The 19,511-nt window shown below is 48.6% G+C and overlaps 2 protein-coding genes across 2 annotated transcripts in view; both read right to left on the bottom strand.

The window, feature by feature from the left end:
- Positions 1-1,534: 1,534 nt before the first annotated feature.
- Positions 1,535-15,824, bottom strand: MEN1 (menin 1). The gene is made up of 10 exons (XM_081340221.1): positions 15,761-15,824; positions 14,026-14,474; positions 11,714-11,922; positions 10,733-10,861; positions 9,711-9,751; positions 8,364-8,451; positions 7,557-7,693; positions 7,139-7,277; positions 4,918-5,088; positions 1,535-3,534 (listed from the first exon to the last, which is right to left on the bottom strand). The coding sequence occupies exons 2-10, from the start codon at positions 14,459-14,461 to the stop codon at positions 3,103-3,105; spliced, it is 1,782 nt and encodes a 593-aa protein (XP_081196347.1). The 5' UTR covers positions 14,462-14,474; positions 15,761-15,824; the 3' UTR covers positions 1,535-3,102.
- A 3,013-nt stretch (positions 15,825-18,837) lies between these two features.
- LTBP3 (latent transforming growth factor beta binding protein 3) overlaps positions 18,838-19,511 on the bottom strand; it is a 31,332-nt gene continuing 30,658 nt past the window's right edge. Inside the window, exons 26-27 of the mRNA XM_081340197.1 lie at positions 19,320-19,451; positions 18,838-19,152 (exon numbers count right to left, since the gene is read on the bottom strand). Of these exons, the coding sequence (XP_081196323.1) occupies positions 19,007-19,152; positions 19,320-19,451 (278 nt within the window). The 3' untranslated portion in view covers positions 18,838-19,006. The remainder of the gene's footprint in view (positions 19,153-19,319; positions 19,452-19,511) is intronic.

Genomic DNA, 19,511 nt, shown 5'->3' on the forward strand with positions numbered 1-19,511 from the left:
CAGGTCAAAGTTCATGCCACAGGAACAACTCCAAAGACAAAAGCCCAAGGAGGTTTCAAAACCCACCACTCCCAACTCCGTGTGGTTGGCTGCCCAAGAGCCACATGTTTGTGGTTCTGCTCTTCAAGAAACAAGAACTGTCTTTCTAAAGCCGTCTCCATTTTGTTTATTCCCGGCTTGGACTGTGATGAAGATTTTTCTTTCAACACAACCCTTCCAAAGTCAATGGGGAAACCTGGATTGGCTTAATGACGCTGCAATTCACTTAACTGCAGCGATTTGGTTAACCACCGTAGCACTAATGGTGGTAAAATCATACACAACTCCGTTAACAACTGCTTTGCTTAATAGGGAAAATTGTGGTCGTAAGTCAAGGACTACCTGTACTAAGATATGGGGGCGTCGATAAGATTTTGAGACTCTTAAAAAGGACTTTGTTGAATTTTCTCTCTAGTTTCACCGCCCCAATCCATTCAGTTCGCTGCTGAGTGACAAAATTGTATTTCTTACCGAAACTGCTTCGGTTGCGTGCACATCCTGTTTGTTCTTAGCGTCAATCCTGTATTTGGACACGTGCAGAGGCTGCTAAGCTAGTTGTCAATCTGGATTTTTTTTGTTTAAAAAAAAAAATCTGGCCGGCTTCACGTTGAGGACTTCTGAATTTTGCAAATCAAACTAGAACCTGTTTTGCAGAGCAGATTTTAGAACAGCATTAACCGGAAAAGAAATATTTCACTTTAGCCTATGCATGAATTGCGCGGCTGGCTAATTTATCGCCGCTGCTGTTTGTTTTGCAAGCATTTTCTGCCGTGTCCTCAGCCCGCCATCCAGATCGGATGAAATACAGATGACGACTAATAAAATAAAAAAAACAAGGATCCCAGTTAGGAGCAGGCCCCCCATTACAGAAGCAATGGCTCTAGCCGTTTATTTTATTACCATTAAATTAGCATCAACTCCCAGCAAGCATTGGAGGAAGAGGATGATGGTGCTAAGTCTATGTTAGCCAAAAATCCAGAGCCTTTTTGGGGGGGTAGGGGAGGGGGACAAATATATATTTACTTAAGGCTGGTCTGGTCTGTACTGAGTTCCTCCTTTAAAATCTTTTGCAGAAATGAAGTCGGTCTTGCAAATATTGCTTCCAAGGCTGGAGAGTGACCTGGTTTCTATTTTCGTCCACCCAGACTATGATGTTGATTTGTGCAACGGGGAATAAAAACATTGTCCACTCACCCCCTCTTCCCTCATACCAGAACTGTCTACTGACATCAGCCCCAAAAAACTGAGCAAGGAGAGGCCGCGAGGCGGGATGTCAAACAGGGAAATTTTTTTTTCCCCAAAACCAAACCTAGTTAGTTTGCTTCTTAAAAGGAGTTATGCTGCAGAGTCAACGGATGAATGTTTGAAAGGCTGCCGGACTCGGTTATTTTCAGAGGCTATTTTCAGCGTCAGCAATCTTTCGATCGTCCGGAGATGCATTTAATGGCCTTGCATCGACAAAACCACAGGGAAGAAGGTTGTACAACTCACGTACTGTATGTCTTAACTTTAATTAGGTTTATTTTATTTTTTAAATGGGAGAAGGGGAAGCTTTGAATTTTTAAATTGTTCTCAGGTTCAGTCCCCCCTTTTCAAATGGAAGGGGGGGGGAATATAATTTGTGGCACGGTAACTGGGAGCTCTAGACTGCCACATCTTGTCTTAATAAAAGGATACAGCAAAACGAAGGGATTTAATTTTCCGAGACAGCGATAAAAGAAACTCCTCGACTCAAGAAATGGGGGCCAAGGTCTGCCTGGGGCAGGAAGAAAAATTCAGGGATTTTTTTTGACATGTTTCATTGCTGACAATCCACAAGTAGGAACTTGCCTCTCCCCTCAAAGGGAACCAAGGTTACAGCAGTCCTCGAGTTACGACCAATTCTTTTCCTTTGCTGAGCAAGACAGTTAAGTCAGTTTTACTCCATTTTACAGCCTTTGTTATGCCACAGTTGTTAAGTGAATCACTGCAATTGTTACGTGACTCACAAGGCTGTTAAGGGCTTGTCAGAAAGTCATAAAGGGGGATCACGTGACCCCGGGACACTGCAATCGTCGTAAATACGAGTCAGTTGACAAGAGTCTGAATTTTCATCGTGTGATCATCAGTGTGAAAAACGATCCTAGGTTACATTTTTCAGGGCTGTCGCAACTTTGAGCGGACAATAAATGGAACTGTTGTAAATAGAGGACAGCCTGTACTTTTGATCCCTATTCCTATCCAAGTCTGTTTTTCTGCTGGCTTTGATCCGCTGTCAAAAGAAAAGCCAGCACAGATTCAGAAGATCAAGGACTACAAAGAAACATTTGCCTTTGTATAACAAAAGAGAACCTTAAAAATTTATTAATTCTGTCTCTGCAAACTTCTACAAAAATTTCTTATCCCCTATACTGGTGCAGACCGAAAGCTCCGGCTCAGATCTTTTGGACATGATCTTTCTTTTATCATTTATAAAAGATAAGCTTTGTGGGGTGATCACCCCAGGATGGTTTTGTGTTTTTTTTAATAGTCACTCGGGAAGATTTTTTCACTGTTGTGTGCTTGCCGCTCGTTCCGTTTTGCTTATCCCTTTTCTGCAGCTGATCTAGTCTGTTACGACATTAATGCCACACGTTTGTTTTTAAATTTAAAAAATGCTGTTTTTCTGATATTCAGCCGTGTTAGGGTCTTCAATCGTTCAGTTAAAAAAAAAAGGATTCATACTTCCTGGCCATTGCAAACACGAAATTATCCCACGTCCCGCTTGCAAATGTGAGACTTGGGTAAAAAATGCCCAAGAAGTCTCTTTGCACCGTGCAAAGTCATTTAAAGTCTCCCGGGGTTTTTTTTGTCCCTTCTCCACAACCCTTCAGAGTGTTATTTTTTTTTAATCTCTGGATCCCTTAAAATTAAGCCCTTCCTGGCAGGAGCTAAATCCACCTTCAAAAGCTCAATTTCCAAGCAAGGTTTTAAGACCCAGCCATACAGGTCTCCTCAAAACGTTGGCACAGAGGGAAAAATTGGAAGAAGGGAAGAAACCAAGCAATCATTTGCCCAGAAATTGGAAACGTTTCTCGCCCGGAATCAGAGAGACTTCCGGGGCCGTTTGAGAAAGGACAGGGCGTACGTTCGAGGCGCAGAAACTTTTTGTTTTTTCAGCTGGACCTGTGACTGGGCCGTGAGCTGCAGCTTGATGGCGCTCGAGTTGATCTTAGCCGCTACCAGGAGTTCCTTCATCCCTTTCATTTTCTCACTCTGGAAGGTGAGGACCGGGCCTTCAGGGTGGGGGCTGGAGCTGCTGCTGAGACCCTCCTCCTTCTCCGGGAGCGGCCTGTCGGATCGCTGGGTGGCGCTCGGGCGCCGGCGTTCGGCGGCCTTCTTGGCCAGGGGCGGCTCTTCCGGCTTGGATTCTCGCCGGGGACCCCGACGCCGGCCTTCGCGGGGATCCTCGCTGCCTTGGTCATCGTCGTCGTTCGCATCCAGGTCCCGGCTGACCAGGGTCACCTTCTGCCGCACCTGGAACAAGAAGGAGGAAGGCCCTTTGCTACGGTCTGGGGAGCTGCGTTTTTCGACGTTCTAAGAGGCACGGACTTCAACTCCCAGAATCCCCCAGGGCGTGGATCACTATTCCGCCACGGGCATGCTTGAATCTGGGCCGTGGGAGATAAGCAAGTGCGTGCACGTATGGAAAGCGCCATGGCGCGTCGCCCGTGAGCCCCTCTGCTTGTGCGAGCTTTGTGCCTGCCACTCGCACGAGTGGATCTGTGCAAAAGTGTAACCACCCTCTGCTCACGTGCAAAGCTCCATTCGTGAGCGGATGGCACGCGGGCCCACCGCTTACACAAATGGAATGGTGCGTGCGTGCCTGCCACTCCCCTGGCACTGGGCCACCAAGCTGGAAAGGTTGGCAACCGCTGCTTTAAGAGGCCTGGAGTTGGCCTTCCAAAATTCCCCAGTCAGCCTGCTGCTTGTGGAATTCTGGGAACTGAAGTCCACCTCTCTTAAAGCTGTCAAGGTCTAGAAAAACTGTGATCTAGCCAACGCAAAAACATCTCCCACGCCGTGCATTCTTCAAATTCCTAGATTAATTTATTCACTTGTAAGCGCATCCTGTTTTTCCAATGCAAATCAGCCTCATTATTTTAGCTCCTGCGTTTCCCGCTGCGTTGTATTTTATATTGTGCAATGGCTTGGAAGGCGTTGGGATAGTATTACCCCATCTCCCAGGTTAAAATCTCCAGGGATGCCGACTGGAATAGATCGGGCTGCTACGAGAGAGAAAGAGGTGGAGAATGGGAGAGAAAATACTACAGGTAGTCTTCAACTTACAAGTATTCTTATAGTGATCATTCGAAGTTACAACGGCGCTGCTGGCTGGGAAATTCTGAGAGTTATAGTTCAGAAATCTTAAAAGCATGCTGGCTGGGGAATTCTGGGAGTTGAAGTCCACCCCTCTTAAAGCATGCTGGTTGGGGAATTCTGGGAGTTGAAGTCCACCCATCTTAAAGCATGCTGGTTGGGGAATTCTGGGAGTTGAAGTCCACCCATCTTAAAGCATGCTGGCTGGGGAATTCTGGGAATTGAAGTCCACCCATCTTAAAGCATGCTGGTTGGGGAATTCTGGGAGTCGAAGTCCACCCCTCTTAAAAGCCGCCAAGGGTGGAAACACTAGTCTACAGTCTTCCTCAGCTGAATAAAGGACAACCATCCTACCCTGGGGGAATACAACAGCTCCAATTGCAGTGCCCCCCCCCCGGAGACCACCACAAAGCCCTCTTGCACTTACAGCTCGTTTCTTAAATGACTTTGTACTAGACCACATTTCCTTCCCCCAAAAAAACTTCCCCCTCTGCCAACTCCGTATCCCCAGCCCTCTCTGCGCCAAGGCCGACATCTCACCGTCCCATCAAAGCGGCTCAAGGACTGGACCAGGAAGGTGGCCCAACCCACGTGGAGGACGGGTGTGGGGCTGCCTTCTTCCCACTTGCAGATGCCGTCGTAGAAGCGCAGAAGGTGGGCAAAGCACTCGGGGTCCTGCAACGCCGAGCCCCCCGTTTGAGAGGGTGAAGCCTAAAGAAAAGGCAGGAAAGGAGGTCAGACTCTTCAGCGGCGGGGCTAGACTGGCAAAGACTGTTAAAAGAAAGAATAATCGAATTAGAAGGGGCCTTGGAGGTCGTCTAGTCTGACCCCTTGCTTGAGCCGGAGATCTTATACCATTTCAGACAATTTTCCAGTCTGTTTTTAAAAACCTCCAGTGATGGGGCACCTGCAACTTCTGGTGGCAAGCTGTTCCACTGGTTGACTGTCCTCACTGTCAGGAAGTTTCTCCTTAGTTCCAGGTTGCTTCTCTCCTCGATGAGTTTCCATCCGTTGCTTCCTGTCCTGCCTTCAGGTGCTTTGGGAAATAGTTTGACCCCCCTTTTCCTTATGGCAGCTCCTCAAATAATAAAACGCTGCTATCGTGTCAACTCTAGTCCTTCTTTTGATTAGACTAGATCAGAGGTCCCCAACCGCCGGTCCGTGGATCAGTACCGGGCCACGGCATGCCAGCAACCGGTCCGCACAAGCAAGCAAAGCTCCGTCCACGGGATGCAGGCAGCACACTGTCCGATCGGTGGAAAAACCTCTCTCCAAGAAACCGGTCCCTGGTGCCCAAAAGGTTGGGGACCTCTGGACTAGGCATACCCAATTACAACCAATTCCTCCATTTACAACCATCGTTGAACGATGGTTCAAAGTTACGACAGCATTGAAAACAGCGACTTACGTCCCTGCACCACTCCCAGGATCAAGCGTTTGCAATCCGGAGACTTGGCAACCGGTCTGCATTGATGACAGTTGCAGTGTCCTGGTGTGATCACAATTTGCAAACCTTCCCACCGGGTCTCTGAGAAGCAAAGTCCTCGGGAAGCTGGATTCATTGAAGAAACCGCGTTGCGAACTTAACCACCGCACTGATTCCCTTAACAACCGTGGCCAGAAAGGCTGACCAAACTCCGGTGTCCACTGTCTCGCTTCGCAACGGGAAGGTTGGGCTCCGTGGGGGTGGAGGACTACCTGCAGCGGGCCTTTATAGTAATTGTTGATTACGTAGCATTATTGTTATTATTCTTGTTCGACCGTGTCCAGTTTTATTATTTATTTATTATTTATTATTGGGACTTATATGCCGCCCTGTCTCCCGAAGGACTCAGGGCGGCTAACAACAATAAAATACAATGATACAGAAGTTAAAAAAGAAATTAAATTAATAGCCCCAATAGAATAAGTTAAAATTAAAGTTAAAAATTAAAAAAACATTTTAAAATCCCTGTCAGTCCAGGTCAGCCTGATGGAAAAGAAGTGTTTTGAGGCCGCGGCGAAAGGACCGGAGATCCGGGGCCATCCGGAGCTCAAGGGGAAGTTGGTTCCATAGGGCTGGCGCTCCCACAGAGAAGGCCCTCCCCCTGGGGGTCGCCAGCCGACATTGTCTAGCCAACGGCACCCTGAGGAGGCCCTCTCTGTGTGAGCGTACTGGGCGATGGGAGATCATTCCCGGCAGCAGATGGTCCTGCAAGTATCCCGGGCCTAAGCCATGTAGGGCTTTAAAGGCAAGTACCAGTTTTCCTTGATTCATGGATCTGACATTCCAGGTTCCTACAGAGAATAAATCTTTACAGCATCAGACTTTCCTTTCACCACCAGATGAATCCACAGCTGCGCGTCCTTTCGGCTTTGGCCCAGTCGCTTCATTCTTTCTGGCGCTACTAGTACTAGCCCTCTACTCTTCCCCAGTAGCATATTGGACGCCTTCTGACCTGAGGGGCTCATCGTCCAGCATCATATCTTTTTGCCTTTTGGTACTGTCCATGGGGTTTTTGTGGCGAAGATACTGGAGTGGGTTGCCATTTCCTTCTCCAGTGGATCACGTTTTGTCAGAAAGATGGAGGGCAAGAGAAGAAGGGGACGACAGAGAATGAGGTGACTGGATGGAGACACTGAAGCAGGAGGCGTGAGCTTAAAGGGACTCCAGAAGATCATAGAGGACGGGAAGGCCTGGAGGAACATTGTCCATGGGGTCGCGATGGGTTGCACACGACTTCGCAGCTAACAACAACAACATTGTCATTATGTTACTGACCTCTCCTTTTTCCCCAGCTCCCTTCTCTTCAGCGGAGTCCGCAAGGCTGGCCACCTCTTTGAGCAAATTGGGAATAATGTCGTTGGCCACATCGAAGAATTCCTTATAAATCTCTTCATCTTCTCGGCAGTAGTTGTAACTGCAGAAAGGAAGTGTGTGTGTGGGGGGGGGGAAAGAACACTATTAAAGTCCTGTTAAATCTTCCTTAAAAACAAAGGAGGACTAGCCCAAACTATAGGAGAGGCTGGTTGATCTTCTAAGACAGGGGTCCTCAAACTTGGCCACTTTAAGACTTGTGGACTTCAACTCCCAAAATTCCCCAGCCAGCATCGCTAAACCCAACTTTAACCCCGACCCCACCTTTTTCCTAACCCTATAAAAACTAATAAAATCTATCTATATATATAAAAAAACTTACTCTTGGATCACAGTGGCCGAGTCAGCCCACGCCTCTAGTGCTTCCTTGACGTTCTTGTTACGGCAGTGATAGCTGGCCAAATAGATGTACGGATAAATGTGCTCGTTGTGATAATACTGCTTGGCTGAGCTGATCCCCTAGCAGGAGACAAGGGGAGGGAGGGGGAATTAAAAGGGGGGCAAAATCAGAGGTGGCTAAATTGACTGTTTTGATAAAAGATAATAATAACAACAACAACAACAACAATAATAAAGTTGGAAGGGACCTTGGAGGTCATCTAGTCCAACCCCCTGCTCAGGCAGGAAACCCTATACCATTTCAGACAAATGGCTGTCCAGTCTCTTCTTAAAAACCTCCAGTGTTGGAGCATTTGCAGCTTCTGGAGGCAGGTGGTTCCACTGGTTAATTCTCCTCACTGTCAGGAAGTTTCTCCTTAGTTCTAGGTTGCTTCTCTCCTTGATTAGTTTCCATCCGTTGCTTCTTGTCCTGCCCCCAGGTGCTTTGGAGAACAGCTTGACTCCCTCTTCTTTGGGGCAGCCCCTGAGGTATTGGAACAGCCGGATTCACTTAACAACCGTGTTGCTAATTGAACAACGGCAGCGCTTCACTTAGCGACCATGGCAAGGAAGGTTGTAAAACGGGGCAAAACTCACATACCAAATGTCTCGCTTAGCCATTATCAGCCCTGGGCTCAACAGTAGTCGTAACTCGAGGACTACCTGTAAAGCTTATTATTTTTTTACTATTGCCCTGAGGCTATGCCTTGTCCCTCCCACCCACCCATATCCTTAAAAGGCAGGAAAATACCTGGTGGTAAATAAAAAGAGGGTCAGGACGGCCCAGAGTGGGTTCCAGCTCCTCCAGATCGGCCAGGTTGCCCAAAGCCATGGGGTACCTAGAAGGAGAAGGAGAATCCCTGGAGCAGATCCCAACCTCAAAGCAATTCCAGCCATCTCTGGCCGTCTGGTTTTTAAAGATGGCGCCCTTATCGCAAGCAGATCTGAAATCAACCGCCAGGAGACACAAGAGGCGGGATCAGTTTCACCTCTCCAGCCAGCAGAGGTGAAGGCGCCCCAACTGCAAGGATGCCACGTGTTCTATCAGAATCAAGCTATGGGCACCTGGGTGCTGAGCTGAGCTTGGCTGGTTTTCTTGCAGACTTTAATTAGCCAAGTAGGTAAGATCCTCAACGTGCCAGAAGGGAGTGGGGTTCGCTTCCCTTCTAGCACTGAAGGTGTACCCTAGTTGGATCGTGAAACGTCTGCAAGAAAACAAGCACGTTCAGAGAGGAATAGAACAGAACAGAACAGAACAGAAAAGAAATACAATAAGAATAGAATAGAACAGAACAGAGAATAGGAATAGAAGTGGAATGGAATAGGAATGGAATGGAATGGAATGGAATAGAATTAGAATTAGAATAGAAATATAAGAATAGAATAGAAATAGAAATAGAAATAGAAATAGAATAGAATAGAATAGAATAGAATAGAATAGAATAGAATAGAATAGAATAGAATAGAATATGGAATAGAATGGAATGGAATAGAATAGAATAGAATAGAATAGAATAGAATAGAATAGAATAGAATAGAATAGAATAGAATAGAATAGAATAGAATAGGAATAGAATAGAATAGAATAGAATAGAATAGAATAGAATAGAATAGAACAGAGTAGAATAGGAATAGATTAGAAATGGAATGGAATAGGAATGGAATGGAATAGAATAGAGAAATGAAGAATAGAATGGAATGGAATGGAATAGAATAGAATAAACTTTTTGTCACTTTAAATGTACTCTAATTGGCATACATTAGCACAATGTCTGCAGGAAAACCGCCAAGCTCAAAGAGCCCCAAGACTCCGCAGTCCTCCTCCTTCTCCTTCTCCTCCTCCTCCTCCTCCTCCTCCTCCTCCCTTCTAGCACTGACGTTACCTAGTTGGGTCATAAAACATCTGCCCGAAAACCACCAAGCTCAGAAAGCATCAAGGAGCCCAGCTATAAATATTTCTCTTCTATCAAGTCTCACGCTAGTTAACAGAAGAACTAAGTTGGAAGGGACCCTGGAGGTCTTCTAGTCCAACCCCGTTTTGGTCGCTCACCCAGGCAAAATCAGGGCAGGCCCCCTAAAGGAAGGGGGAACTACTTACCTCTCCAAATGCTGCATGTCGTAGAGGACCCATAATAATTTCTGCAAAAGACAGAGAGACGAGGTGAGGGTCGCAGGCGCTGGGGATTTTGCCCCTCCCACAACCCCCCCCCTCTTTCCTCCCCTTCCCCTCTCCAGGCCACCAACCTGGAAAGGTTGGGAAACTCTGAATTAATTCTATTTTTAAGAAGTAGAAGTACTTATTTTTTTTTTAAAAAAAATAGCGGTTCTATTTTTACATTAGCAGACTCTCGCGAATAGAGGACAGCACGCTCCTCGGTCACCTTTACAATCAGTCCTCAGCTTACAACCGTTAGTTTAGTGACCGTTCAAAGCTACAACGGCACTGGAAAAAGTGACTTACAACCAGTCCTCAGACATACGACATCGCAGAGTTCCCCATGGTCACGTGATCAAAATTCCAGCCCCGTGGCAAACGGCATGCATTTACAACGGTCGCAGTGCCCCAGGTCATGTGATTGCCATTTAGAAGCTTCCCAGCCGGGTTTCGACAAGCAAAGTCAATAGGGGAAGAGCTAAATTCGCTTAACGACCGTGCGATCCACTGAACGACTGCCCTGGTTTGCTTAACAACGGTGGCCAAAGCGGCTGTAAATTCTGGCCCCAGTTGTGGTTGTGTACAGCCCAGGAAATTAGGAGGGGTGGACTTCCACTCCCAGAATTCCCCAGCCAGGATGCTTTAAGAGGGATGGACTTCAACTCCCAGAGTTCCCCAGCCAGCATGCTTTAAGATGGGTGGACCTTGATTCCCAGAATTCCCCAGCCAGCAAGCTTTAAGAAGGGTGGACTTCCATTCCCAGAATTCCCCAGCATGCTTTAATTCTGGGAGGTGAAGTCCACCTGTCCTAAAGTTGAGAAACACTGCCCTACACCATTAAGCCCCCCCCTGAAGATGAGGATGGCCAAGAAGAGACGGGTATGACGGCCACGTCACAAAGGGGTGGACTGGAGGACCTTCCCTTGCCCCAATCAGGCCTCTAGCTAGACCGGTGCTTTGCTCACCTGCTGGAGCTGCAACAGCTCCAGGCTGTCGGAGTGCAGGTCAATGGAGGGGTTGATGGCACAAACCATGAAAGCAACCTCCATTGGTCGAGTGCAACGCAGGTAGGAACCCTTCAGGTAGAGCCAACTCTGCAAAGACAGGATGAGGTTTGAAGCAGGAATCAGCGCTTGGTTTGCTTGCAAAAGAATGATTGACACATCCCAGTCTCCTATGCAGATTTTTCTCCCCAAATCAAAGTCTGGTGGGGAAGGCATCAGACTAGCAACCAGGAGACGGTGAGTTCTAGTCCTGCCTTAGGATGAAAGCCTGCAGAGCAACTTTGGGCCAATCACCAGGAGACAGTGAGTTCTAGTCCCGCCTTAGGCATGAAAGCTGGCTGGGTGTCTTTGGGCCAATCACCAGGAGACGGTGAGTTCTAGTCCTGCCTTAGGCATGAAAGCCGGCCGGGTATCTTTGGGCCAATCACCAGGAGACGGTGAGTTCTAGTCCCACCTTAGCACTAGCTGGGTGACTCTGAGCCAGTCACTTACTCTCAGCCCAACCCACCTCACAGGGTTGCTGTGGAGAAATTAGGAGGAGGCAGGACTATTAGGAATGCTTGCTGCCTTGAATGATTTATAAAATAATGAAGGTGGGATTGAAAAAACCTAATAAACTAAGGCAGCCAAGTAATCTTAAGTCTCTAAAATGCCTTCAATACACCCCTGCAGTTCTGGAGAATAGAATTAGAATAGAATGAATGAAAATAGGATAGGATAGAAAACAGAAAGAGAACAAGAGATAATAGAATAGAATACCTCTGTCACTTTAAATGTACATTAATAGGCTAAAATGAGATTCCCTTGCATACAGCTCTTAAAGGGGTAATCCCTTCCAACCTATAGAATATAATAAGGAAAGAAAAAAATCCTGGCCTGGACTTTTCAGTGAGAAATGCAAGCAAAGTTGCAAACCAAAAAAAGCAGCCCTTTTTTGGTTACCCGTTCGGCTACGCCCGAGTTGACCGTCTGGCCACGCCGGTCCTCGTTGCCTTTCCCGTGCCACGTGACCTCGGCCGTCTGCTCCCCGTCCTTGCCGAACACGACCCACGCGTGGTCCTCCGATAGGGCCAGGTGCACGTCATAGAGCCCCAGCGCCTGGCACGCTCCGACCACGGCAAAGGCCACCCCAGAGCTGTCTAACTTGGTCCCTGAGCCGGAGGAAAATTAAACCAACTTTAGACAGACATTTGAGCGTACCTTTTCTTCAATTTATACCCCACCGCCCTCAGCATAAACACTCAAAAGTAGTTTACAAACGTCTAAAAATCGCAAAATATGAAGGGTAGGAATACGGGGGGGGGGGTTCTTGACTTACAACTAGCCACTCAGCGACCGTTTGACGTTACAGAAAAGTTACAGGTAGTCCTCAACTTACAACAGTTCATTTAGTCACCGTTCAAGATTCCAACAGTGACTTAGGACCATTTTTCAAACACACAACCGTTGCCACATCCTCGTGGTCACCTGATTGAAATTCGGAGGCTTGGCAAGGGATTCAGAGTTACAACCGTTGCAGTGTCCCGGGGTCACGTGATCCGCTTCGGACAAGCCAACTCGATGGGCAAACCAGATTCACTTAACAACCGTGCTAACTTAACAACGGCAGGGATTCACAAGCGTGACAAGAACGGTTGCCAAACTTCTCACTTAGCGGCATAAATTTCAGGCTCCAATGCGGTCCAGCACTACCTGTAAAGCTTTCCCCTGTCCAGCTGTGTCTGATTCTAGGGGGCGCTGCTCATCCCTGTTTCTTGGCAGAAGGTGCGAAGGACGTCCGAAGACACTTCTGTGGTCATGTGACCAGCATGGTGCACGGAACGCTATTACCTTCCCACCGAAGTGGGACCTATTTATCTACTCTCTTTTGCCTGCTTTCGAACCGCTAAGGGAGCAGGAGTGTTCTGTACCAGCCTGCTACCGGCCCTGCAGAAAAGGCAGGGACAACCCCTTTTACAAGAAGGCAAGAGGCTGGAACTAAGCCTACCAAATTTATGGATACAAAAGCAAACAAGACACGAACCATGAAACAGGAGCTATTCAAGCGGTTGCCTTCAGCAAACCAGCCCTCCCACGCATTCCCCCTTAAATACAGTTCAGGGCGTGGCTTCTCTCTGCCTCCTTCCGAGGTGCCCCATTGCCTTCCTCTGTTTACTCCTGATTGACTGCCTCCTGCGTCGGGCGTCCTTGAACAGGGCCAGCTGTGGGTCATCTTCATCCACGCTGTCAGGCTCACACAGCTGGGTCTCCGTCGTGACCAGGTGGGAGGGGCCTGGCTGAGGGCTCTCATCAAGCTGTCCAACCCCCTCAGCAAGCTCTTCAACACCCCCCTCCTCCTCCTCTGAGTCGTCGGACCCAACTGCCGAACCCACAGGCTGACCCTGAATCACAACACTTGCCTGCTTTCGAACCGCTAAGGGAGCAGGAGCTGGAGCAGGGAGCTCACCCCGTCACACAGACCTCGGGTCTCAAACCCCGTCTGTCAGCTTTCCAGCTGACAAGTTCAACAACTTTAACAGTGGACACACCGCCCCCCAAAATGGTATTTTCGACTCGGATTCAAAGTTCCTGTGCTCCCTCCCCTGCGGTCACACGATTGATCACATCCGGGGGCATTCAGCAAACGACCCTCTCTTTCTGTGTGTGTTTTGTTGTTGTTGTTTTTTGCGGGGTTCCAGTGTCACATGCTTCTGCCAACCTAGCAGTTCTTCTGCCAACCTAGCAGTTCGAAAACACGTAAAAACGCAAGTAGAAAAACAGGGACCACCACGGTGGGAAGGTAACAGCGTTCCGTGCGCCTTTGGTGTCTAGTCATGCCGGCCACATGACCACGGAGACGTCCTCGGACAAGCGCTGGCTCTTCGGCTTTGAAACGGAGACGAGCACCGGCCCCTAGAGTCGGAAACGACTAGCACGCATGTGCGGGGGAACCTTTACCGTTACCTTTTAGTGTCACATGACTGCAATTTGTAACTTTTTTTTTGTCGGAATTTTTTTTGTTGTTGAGAAAAAAAAAAACTCATCCAGTTTCTGGCAAAAGAAACACCCATTGCAGACACCGGGCTCACTTAACGAGCGCCACAAACCAATGTTGAAAAATCAGGACGGCCGCATCTGCTTAACAACCAATAAGTCCGTAGTTCTGGGTTCAATTACGGACATAAATCGGTGACGACCTGTCCGTTGCCTTGGCAGGGAAGGTCTTCTCCTTAGGTCTCCCCTTACTGCCCCCCACCCCCGTACGGAGCCCCCACCTGTGATGAAGCTGAACAGCGACTGGATGTGGGCCCGGTCCTTGAAGTAAGAACGGCTCAGACTGTTCCAGATGACGTCCGAGACTTTCTTGACCAGTTCCCGAGAGGAGTAACCGTCCGGCCGCGGGTACAGCGAGAGATCGACGGCGCCTCGGATCTGGGCGGTGAAGCGGGCATGCAGGGCGCCCACGATGCTCAAATCCGCCACGGGGAAGTAGGTCAGGCTTTCGGGACCCTGGGCCGGCTCGAAGCTGATGCCCGGCACGTTGGTGGGGAGGACCCGGTTGACGGCCAAGAAGTGCTCCACGAAGCCCAGCACCAAGGAGAGGAGCACCAAGTCCGGCTGCTCCCGGTGAAGCTCCAGGGCAAAGAGGCGCACCACGTCGGAGACGGAGCGCAAGGGGAACAAAGCCTTCTGGGCACTTTTCAGCCCCATGGCCAGCGCAGGGCTGCAAGGCAAGGAAAGAGGAGGGGGTCTGAAGGCAGGGAGGGCAAGAGAAGGTCCCATCGCCCACGGCAGGGAAACATGGGCTCCTTTGGAAAGCTCAGTGCGGCTCCAGGCAACTTTAAGAGGGGTGGACTCCAACCCCCAGAATTCCCCAGCTAGCAGGCTTTCAGAGGGGCGGGCTTCAACTCTCCCCAGACTGCCGAGGAATGTTGGAGTCCAAGTCCACCCAACTCAAAGCGTGCTGGCTAGGGAATTCTGGTAGCTGAAGGGACTGCCAGCCGTGGAATCCTGGGATATGAAGTTCATCAATCTTAAAGGATGCTGACTGGGGAATTCTGGGAGTTGAAGTCACCCCTCTTAAAAGCATATGGAGTGAAGAACTCTGGGAGCTGAAGTTCATGAATCTTCAAAAATATGCTGACCAAGAAATTCTAGGAGATGAAGTCCACCCATCTTAAAGCATGCTGGCTGGGGAATTCTGGGAGGTGAAGCTCACCCCTCTTAAGGCATGGCTGGCTGGGGAATTCTGGGAGTTGAAGCTCACCCCTCTTAAAGCATGGCTGGCTGGGGAATTCTGGGAGGTGAAGCCCACCCCTCTTAAAGCATGGCTGACTGGGGAATTCTGGGAGTTGTAGTCCACCCCTCTTAAAGCATCCTGGCTGGGGAATTCTGGGAGTTGAGGTCCATCCCTCTTAAAGCACGCTGGCTGGGGAATTCTGGGAGTTGAAGCTCACCCCTCTTAAGGCATGGCTGGCTGGGGAATTCTGGGAGTTGAAGCTCACCCCTCTTAAAGCATGGCTGGCTGGGGAATTCTAGGACTTGAAGCCCACCCCTCTTAAAGCATGGCTGGCTGGGGAATTCTGGGAGTTGTAGTCCACCCCTCTTAAAGCATCCTGGCTGGGGAATTCTGGGATATGAAGTCCACCCCTCTTAAAGCATGGCTGGCTGGCTGGCTGGGGAATTCTGGGACACGGAGTCCAATTGCAAGGTGGGAAAACCCTGCTTTAGGTTCAGCCAGCCCAACGCGAGGCAAAAATCCCCTCCCGGGAAGGCATCTCCACTCCAGCGCTGCATGGGATCCGGACGACCCCCCACCCACTCACCCAGTCCCGGTAGGGACAAAAGGACCCTCCCCACCGGCGTTGCAAGCGGCTGGAGGGCGCTGGGAAGGCAACGCTCCTTGCAGCCCCGTCCCCAGCCCGGCCGGTTGGGCCGAGGGGCTTCCCCCTTGCTGCAAACTGGGAAGGGGGGTGGGGGTCCGCGCCCCCCCCCCCGCGCGCCTCTCACCTCTCCTGCTCGGCAATTCAAACGCGCGGCTGCCAAGCCATCGCGCCTGCGCCTCCCGCCCCGCCGGCCACGCCCCGCCGCGCAAAGGAGCCTGGGCGCTGAAGTCCCCCTTCTGCAAAGCAGGCTGGGAGGACTTGCTTGGAACCTTTGGAGGGGGGGCGGGGGGCGGGGAAAGTCTCCGGTGGGGTGGGCGGGGTCAAGACTAGTGGACTTCAACTCCCAGAATTCCCCAGCAAGCTGTTGTGCTTGGCTGGCTTTAGACACCCCCCCCGCCCCCCTCTTGCTTTAAGGGTTCTGCAGCCTGGAAATGCAACATGTGATTTTGTTTTATATAAATAAATATATATATATATTTAATCTGGCTTTTGCACCCGGTCTGCCTGCAAAAATCCAAGCAAACATCTCCCCTGGGCTAACCAGATGCTAATCCTAACTTTACTGCAGCGGCAGCAATATTTGCCAGCATTTTGTAGCAAAAATGCCAAAAAATTCGAATGCATTTGTGTGGATTCCCAGGGATTTTTTTTAAAAAAAATGAAGCCGGAAGTGCTATCTCCAGGCGTTAGAGCTCCTCTCTGATTTTTATCTCTAGGTTCTCATCAGAGGCCATAGTCAGGAAATCCCACTGAATCTTGGGAACTAGTACGTGATTATTATTTTTAAATCACCCTAGGAACTCTGGGACTTGTAGTTTACAGGAATAGAATCTCTTTGGGATCAGATTCCAAAGGCTGGCTGGAAGATTTTTTTTCTCTCTCTGCATTTCACCTCTTTCACTTCCATGTTCAGTGCCAGTCTTTTTAAAATAAATTCAGGGTTTTTTTCCCCCCAGAAGCATACATTTCCCTCTTCCTAATTCTAATCCTAAATTTAATTCAAATTCTTCAGAGGAGGATGCAACTGAGATAGGAGAGAGAGGGGAAATCTTGGCTACCTTGTGCAAGGTTTCCCCTTCTCTTTGGCTTCAGGATTTTTAAGCAAAATATCAGATTTAAAGGGCTCCACCTTCTAAACAATCATATCCCTTGCACGCTTGTATTTCTAATAATTCATTTCTCTGGTTTATGCAATCAGCCAGACCCATGATGATGCTAAGCGGGGCATGCTCTGCAATGTAGCCATGAACTGGTGTGCAGCAACTGTCAAAAATTCCATGTTGGGCAACTCAACGGATTGTGGTTGGTTAAGTAAACAAGATTTATAGAACATGAAGCCAGCCCTGCTGCAAGGACAGTAAGCTGGGGATGCCCAGACTGGCATGGATGGCTGACCTCAACCAAGGTGGGATATCAATCTAGAATAAAATAGAAGCTGGAAGGGACCTTGGAGGTCTTCTAGTCCAGCCCCCTGCTCAAGCAGGAGAACGTATCCCATTTCAGATAAGTGAATCTAATCTGAATAAATAATCATCTGGTCAAGTAATTTACATTCGCCTAGGAAATCCTCATTTAGCAACAGTTTACAGTTATGACAGTGATGAAAAAAGTAGCTTTGTAAGTCTGTTGGGCAAAGGAAAGATGAAATCAATTTGTTATGTTTCGCTGACTGGCTGTTTTGCTTAATAACCAAGAGTCTGGTCCTAATGGTGGTTGCTAAATGAGGATTACCTTTACTGATTTACTACCGTAGTATTACTGCTAGTCTGCTACGCTGGTAGCAATGCTAGGATTACGAATGAATGTGGATGTTGCACTTAAGCCAGAGATAGACAACAGACATAGAATCCTAGGCCTGGAAGGGACCCCAGAGGGTCTTCTAGTCCAACCCCCTGCTCCAGGCAAGAGTCTTGTACCATCCAGTCAAAGAGTTGTCCAGACTATTTTTTGAAAACTTCCAGTGATAACTTACATTACAGCATTTGTTTCTCAATCTTGACAATGTTAAAACATTTGGACTTCAGCTCCCAGAATTTGATTCTCTGAAATTTGTTAGCTTCGCCATTGTCTTTGCTTGTCGAAAGCTGGCTGTGAAGGTCACAATTCGCGATCCCAGGGCCCCAGATCATTGTGAGTTGCTAAGTGCCTGAATTTCGACCGTTGGACTGTGAGGATCCTGTCAGAGTTGTACGTTCGAGGACATTTGCAAAATGCTTTGTCCGGCACTGTTGTAACTTTGAACCGTCAATTCTATTCAATTCTATTCATTATTAGTTTTACTATTTTATGCATCAAATTGTATAAATTGAGCAAAGCACGAGAACGTTGTGATAAAAAGGTAAAGGTAAAGGTTCCCCCGCACATGCGTGCTAGTTGTTTCCGACTCTAGGGGCCGGTGCTCATCTCCGTTTCAAAGCCGAAGAGCCAGCGCTTGTCCAAGGACGTCTCCGTGGTCATGTGGCCGGCATGACTAGACGCCAAAGGCGCACGGAATGCTGTTACCTTCCCACCGGAGTGGTCCCTATTTTTCTACTTGCATTTTTTACGTGCTTTCGAACTGCTAGGTTGGCAGAAGCTGGGACGAGTAACAGGCGCTCACTCTGTTACGCGGCACTCGGGATTCGACCCGCCAAACTGCCGACCTTCCGATCGACAAGCTCAGCGTCCTAACCCACTGAGCCACCGCGTCCCTTTTTTTTGTGATAGGAACCCACAAAATAAGGATCCCAGAAAGGACCGTAACTTTAAAAATATCAGCATCCCTGCAGAATCACAGAGATGAGACTTGGAGTGATGGTTAAAAAATAAATATTTGGGTAGGGTATAAACATGCTTTGGCCTGAAAATGTTAAATGCCCCACGTGGTAGTCAAAACTTCCCACTTATAATGCTGTGAAGATCAAATCAGACACATGGCAATTTACATGGCAATTTCCTTTTTTTTTAATTAGCAGATTAATTTTGAAGTTTCCGTCTTTTATCTTCCTTCCACCAATGTCTGTTCTGTACAAAAGAATGTTTCTTTTTATTTCTAAATCCTATAGAAACAAGTGCAAACTATTTTTTTTTTAAAAAAATCAAAACCCTAACAATCCAGCGGGTTAAAGGAACAGAAACGCGAGTAGGTATAAAATCTATAGCAAAAAATCAATGCCCCTCATAGTAGCTGGAACAACTTTTTTTCCTTTTTTTTTAAAAAAAAAAGGTCCTTAATAAACTTTCTTGCTGAATTTAGACTAAAAAAAAAGTTGCTCCCAGCCCAGGATCCAGTTTCCAACGGTGGACAGCGAGAAGAAGCTCACCACGGCCATTGGGGCATTCGTGGCTGGCCACGTCCCCTGGCTTTCCGTGCTGCGGTCGGTACGACACGCTATCGCTGAGGCATGCAGATCCCGCGTGGCCAGGACCGCAAGTAGCCCGCCTTGCAGGAACAGAAGAAGGAGCCGCTGGTGTTCACGCAGCGTTCGCTTTTGCAAAGCCGTCCCCGTTGGTTTAGCTCCTGGCACTCGTCAATATCTAAAAGGAAGGAAGAGATTACGGTAGACTGCACTGAATCCAGAGGCTCCACGTAATTCCGAGCGTCTGAAATTAGCCACTCGCTGCCCCATCTTCGCAAGGGGTGACCTGGCCAAGAATATCAGAGCAGCAGAGAAGCGGGGAAGCCCTCCACCCGCCCCTCTTACCCAAGCAGCGGGTGCGAGTGCCATCTAGCTGGAAGCCTGTGGGACATTCGCACACAGAACCCTGCTGGGTGCGGACACAGCGCCCGTTCAGGCAGCGGCATTCGTCCGAATCCTCTTCTGAACTGTCGGCCTCTGTAGCCAAAACAAACAGATGTGATTAAAAAGGCCCAAACATCTGGAAAGGGAACCTGG

This window comes from Vipera berus (assembly GCF_964194415.1).
Source record: "Vipera berus genome assembly, chromosome: 16".
Classification (NCBI taxonomy): domain Eukaryota; kingdom Metazoa; phylum Chordata; class Lepidosauria; order Squamata; family Viperidae; genus Vipera; species Vipera berus.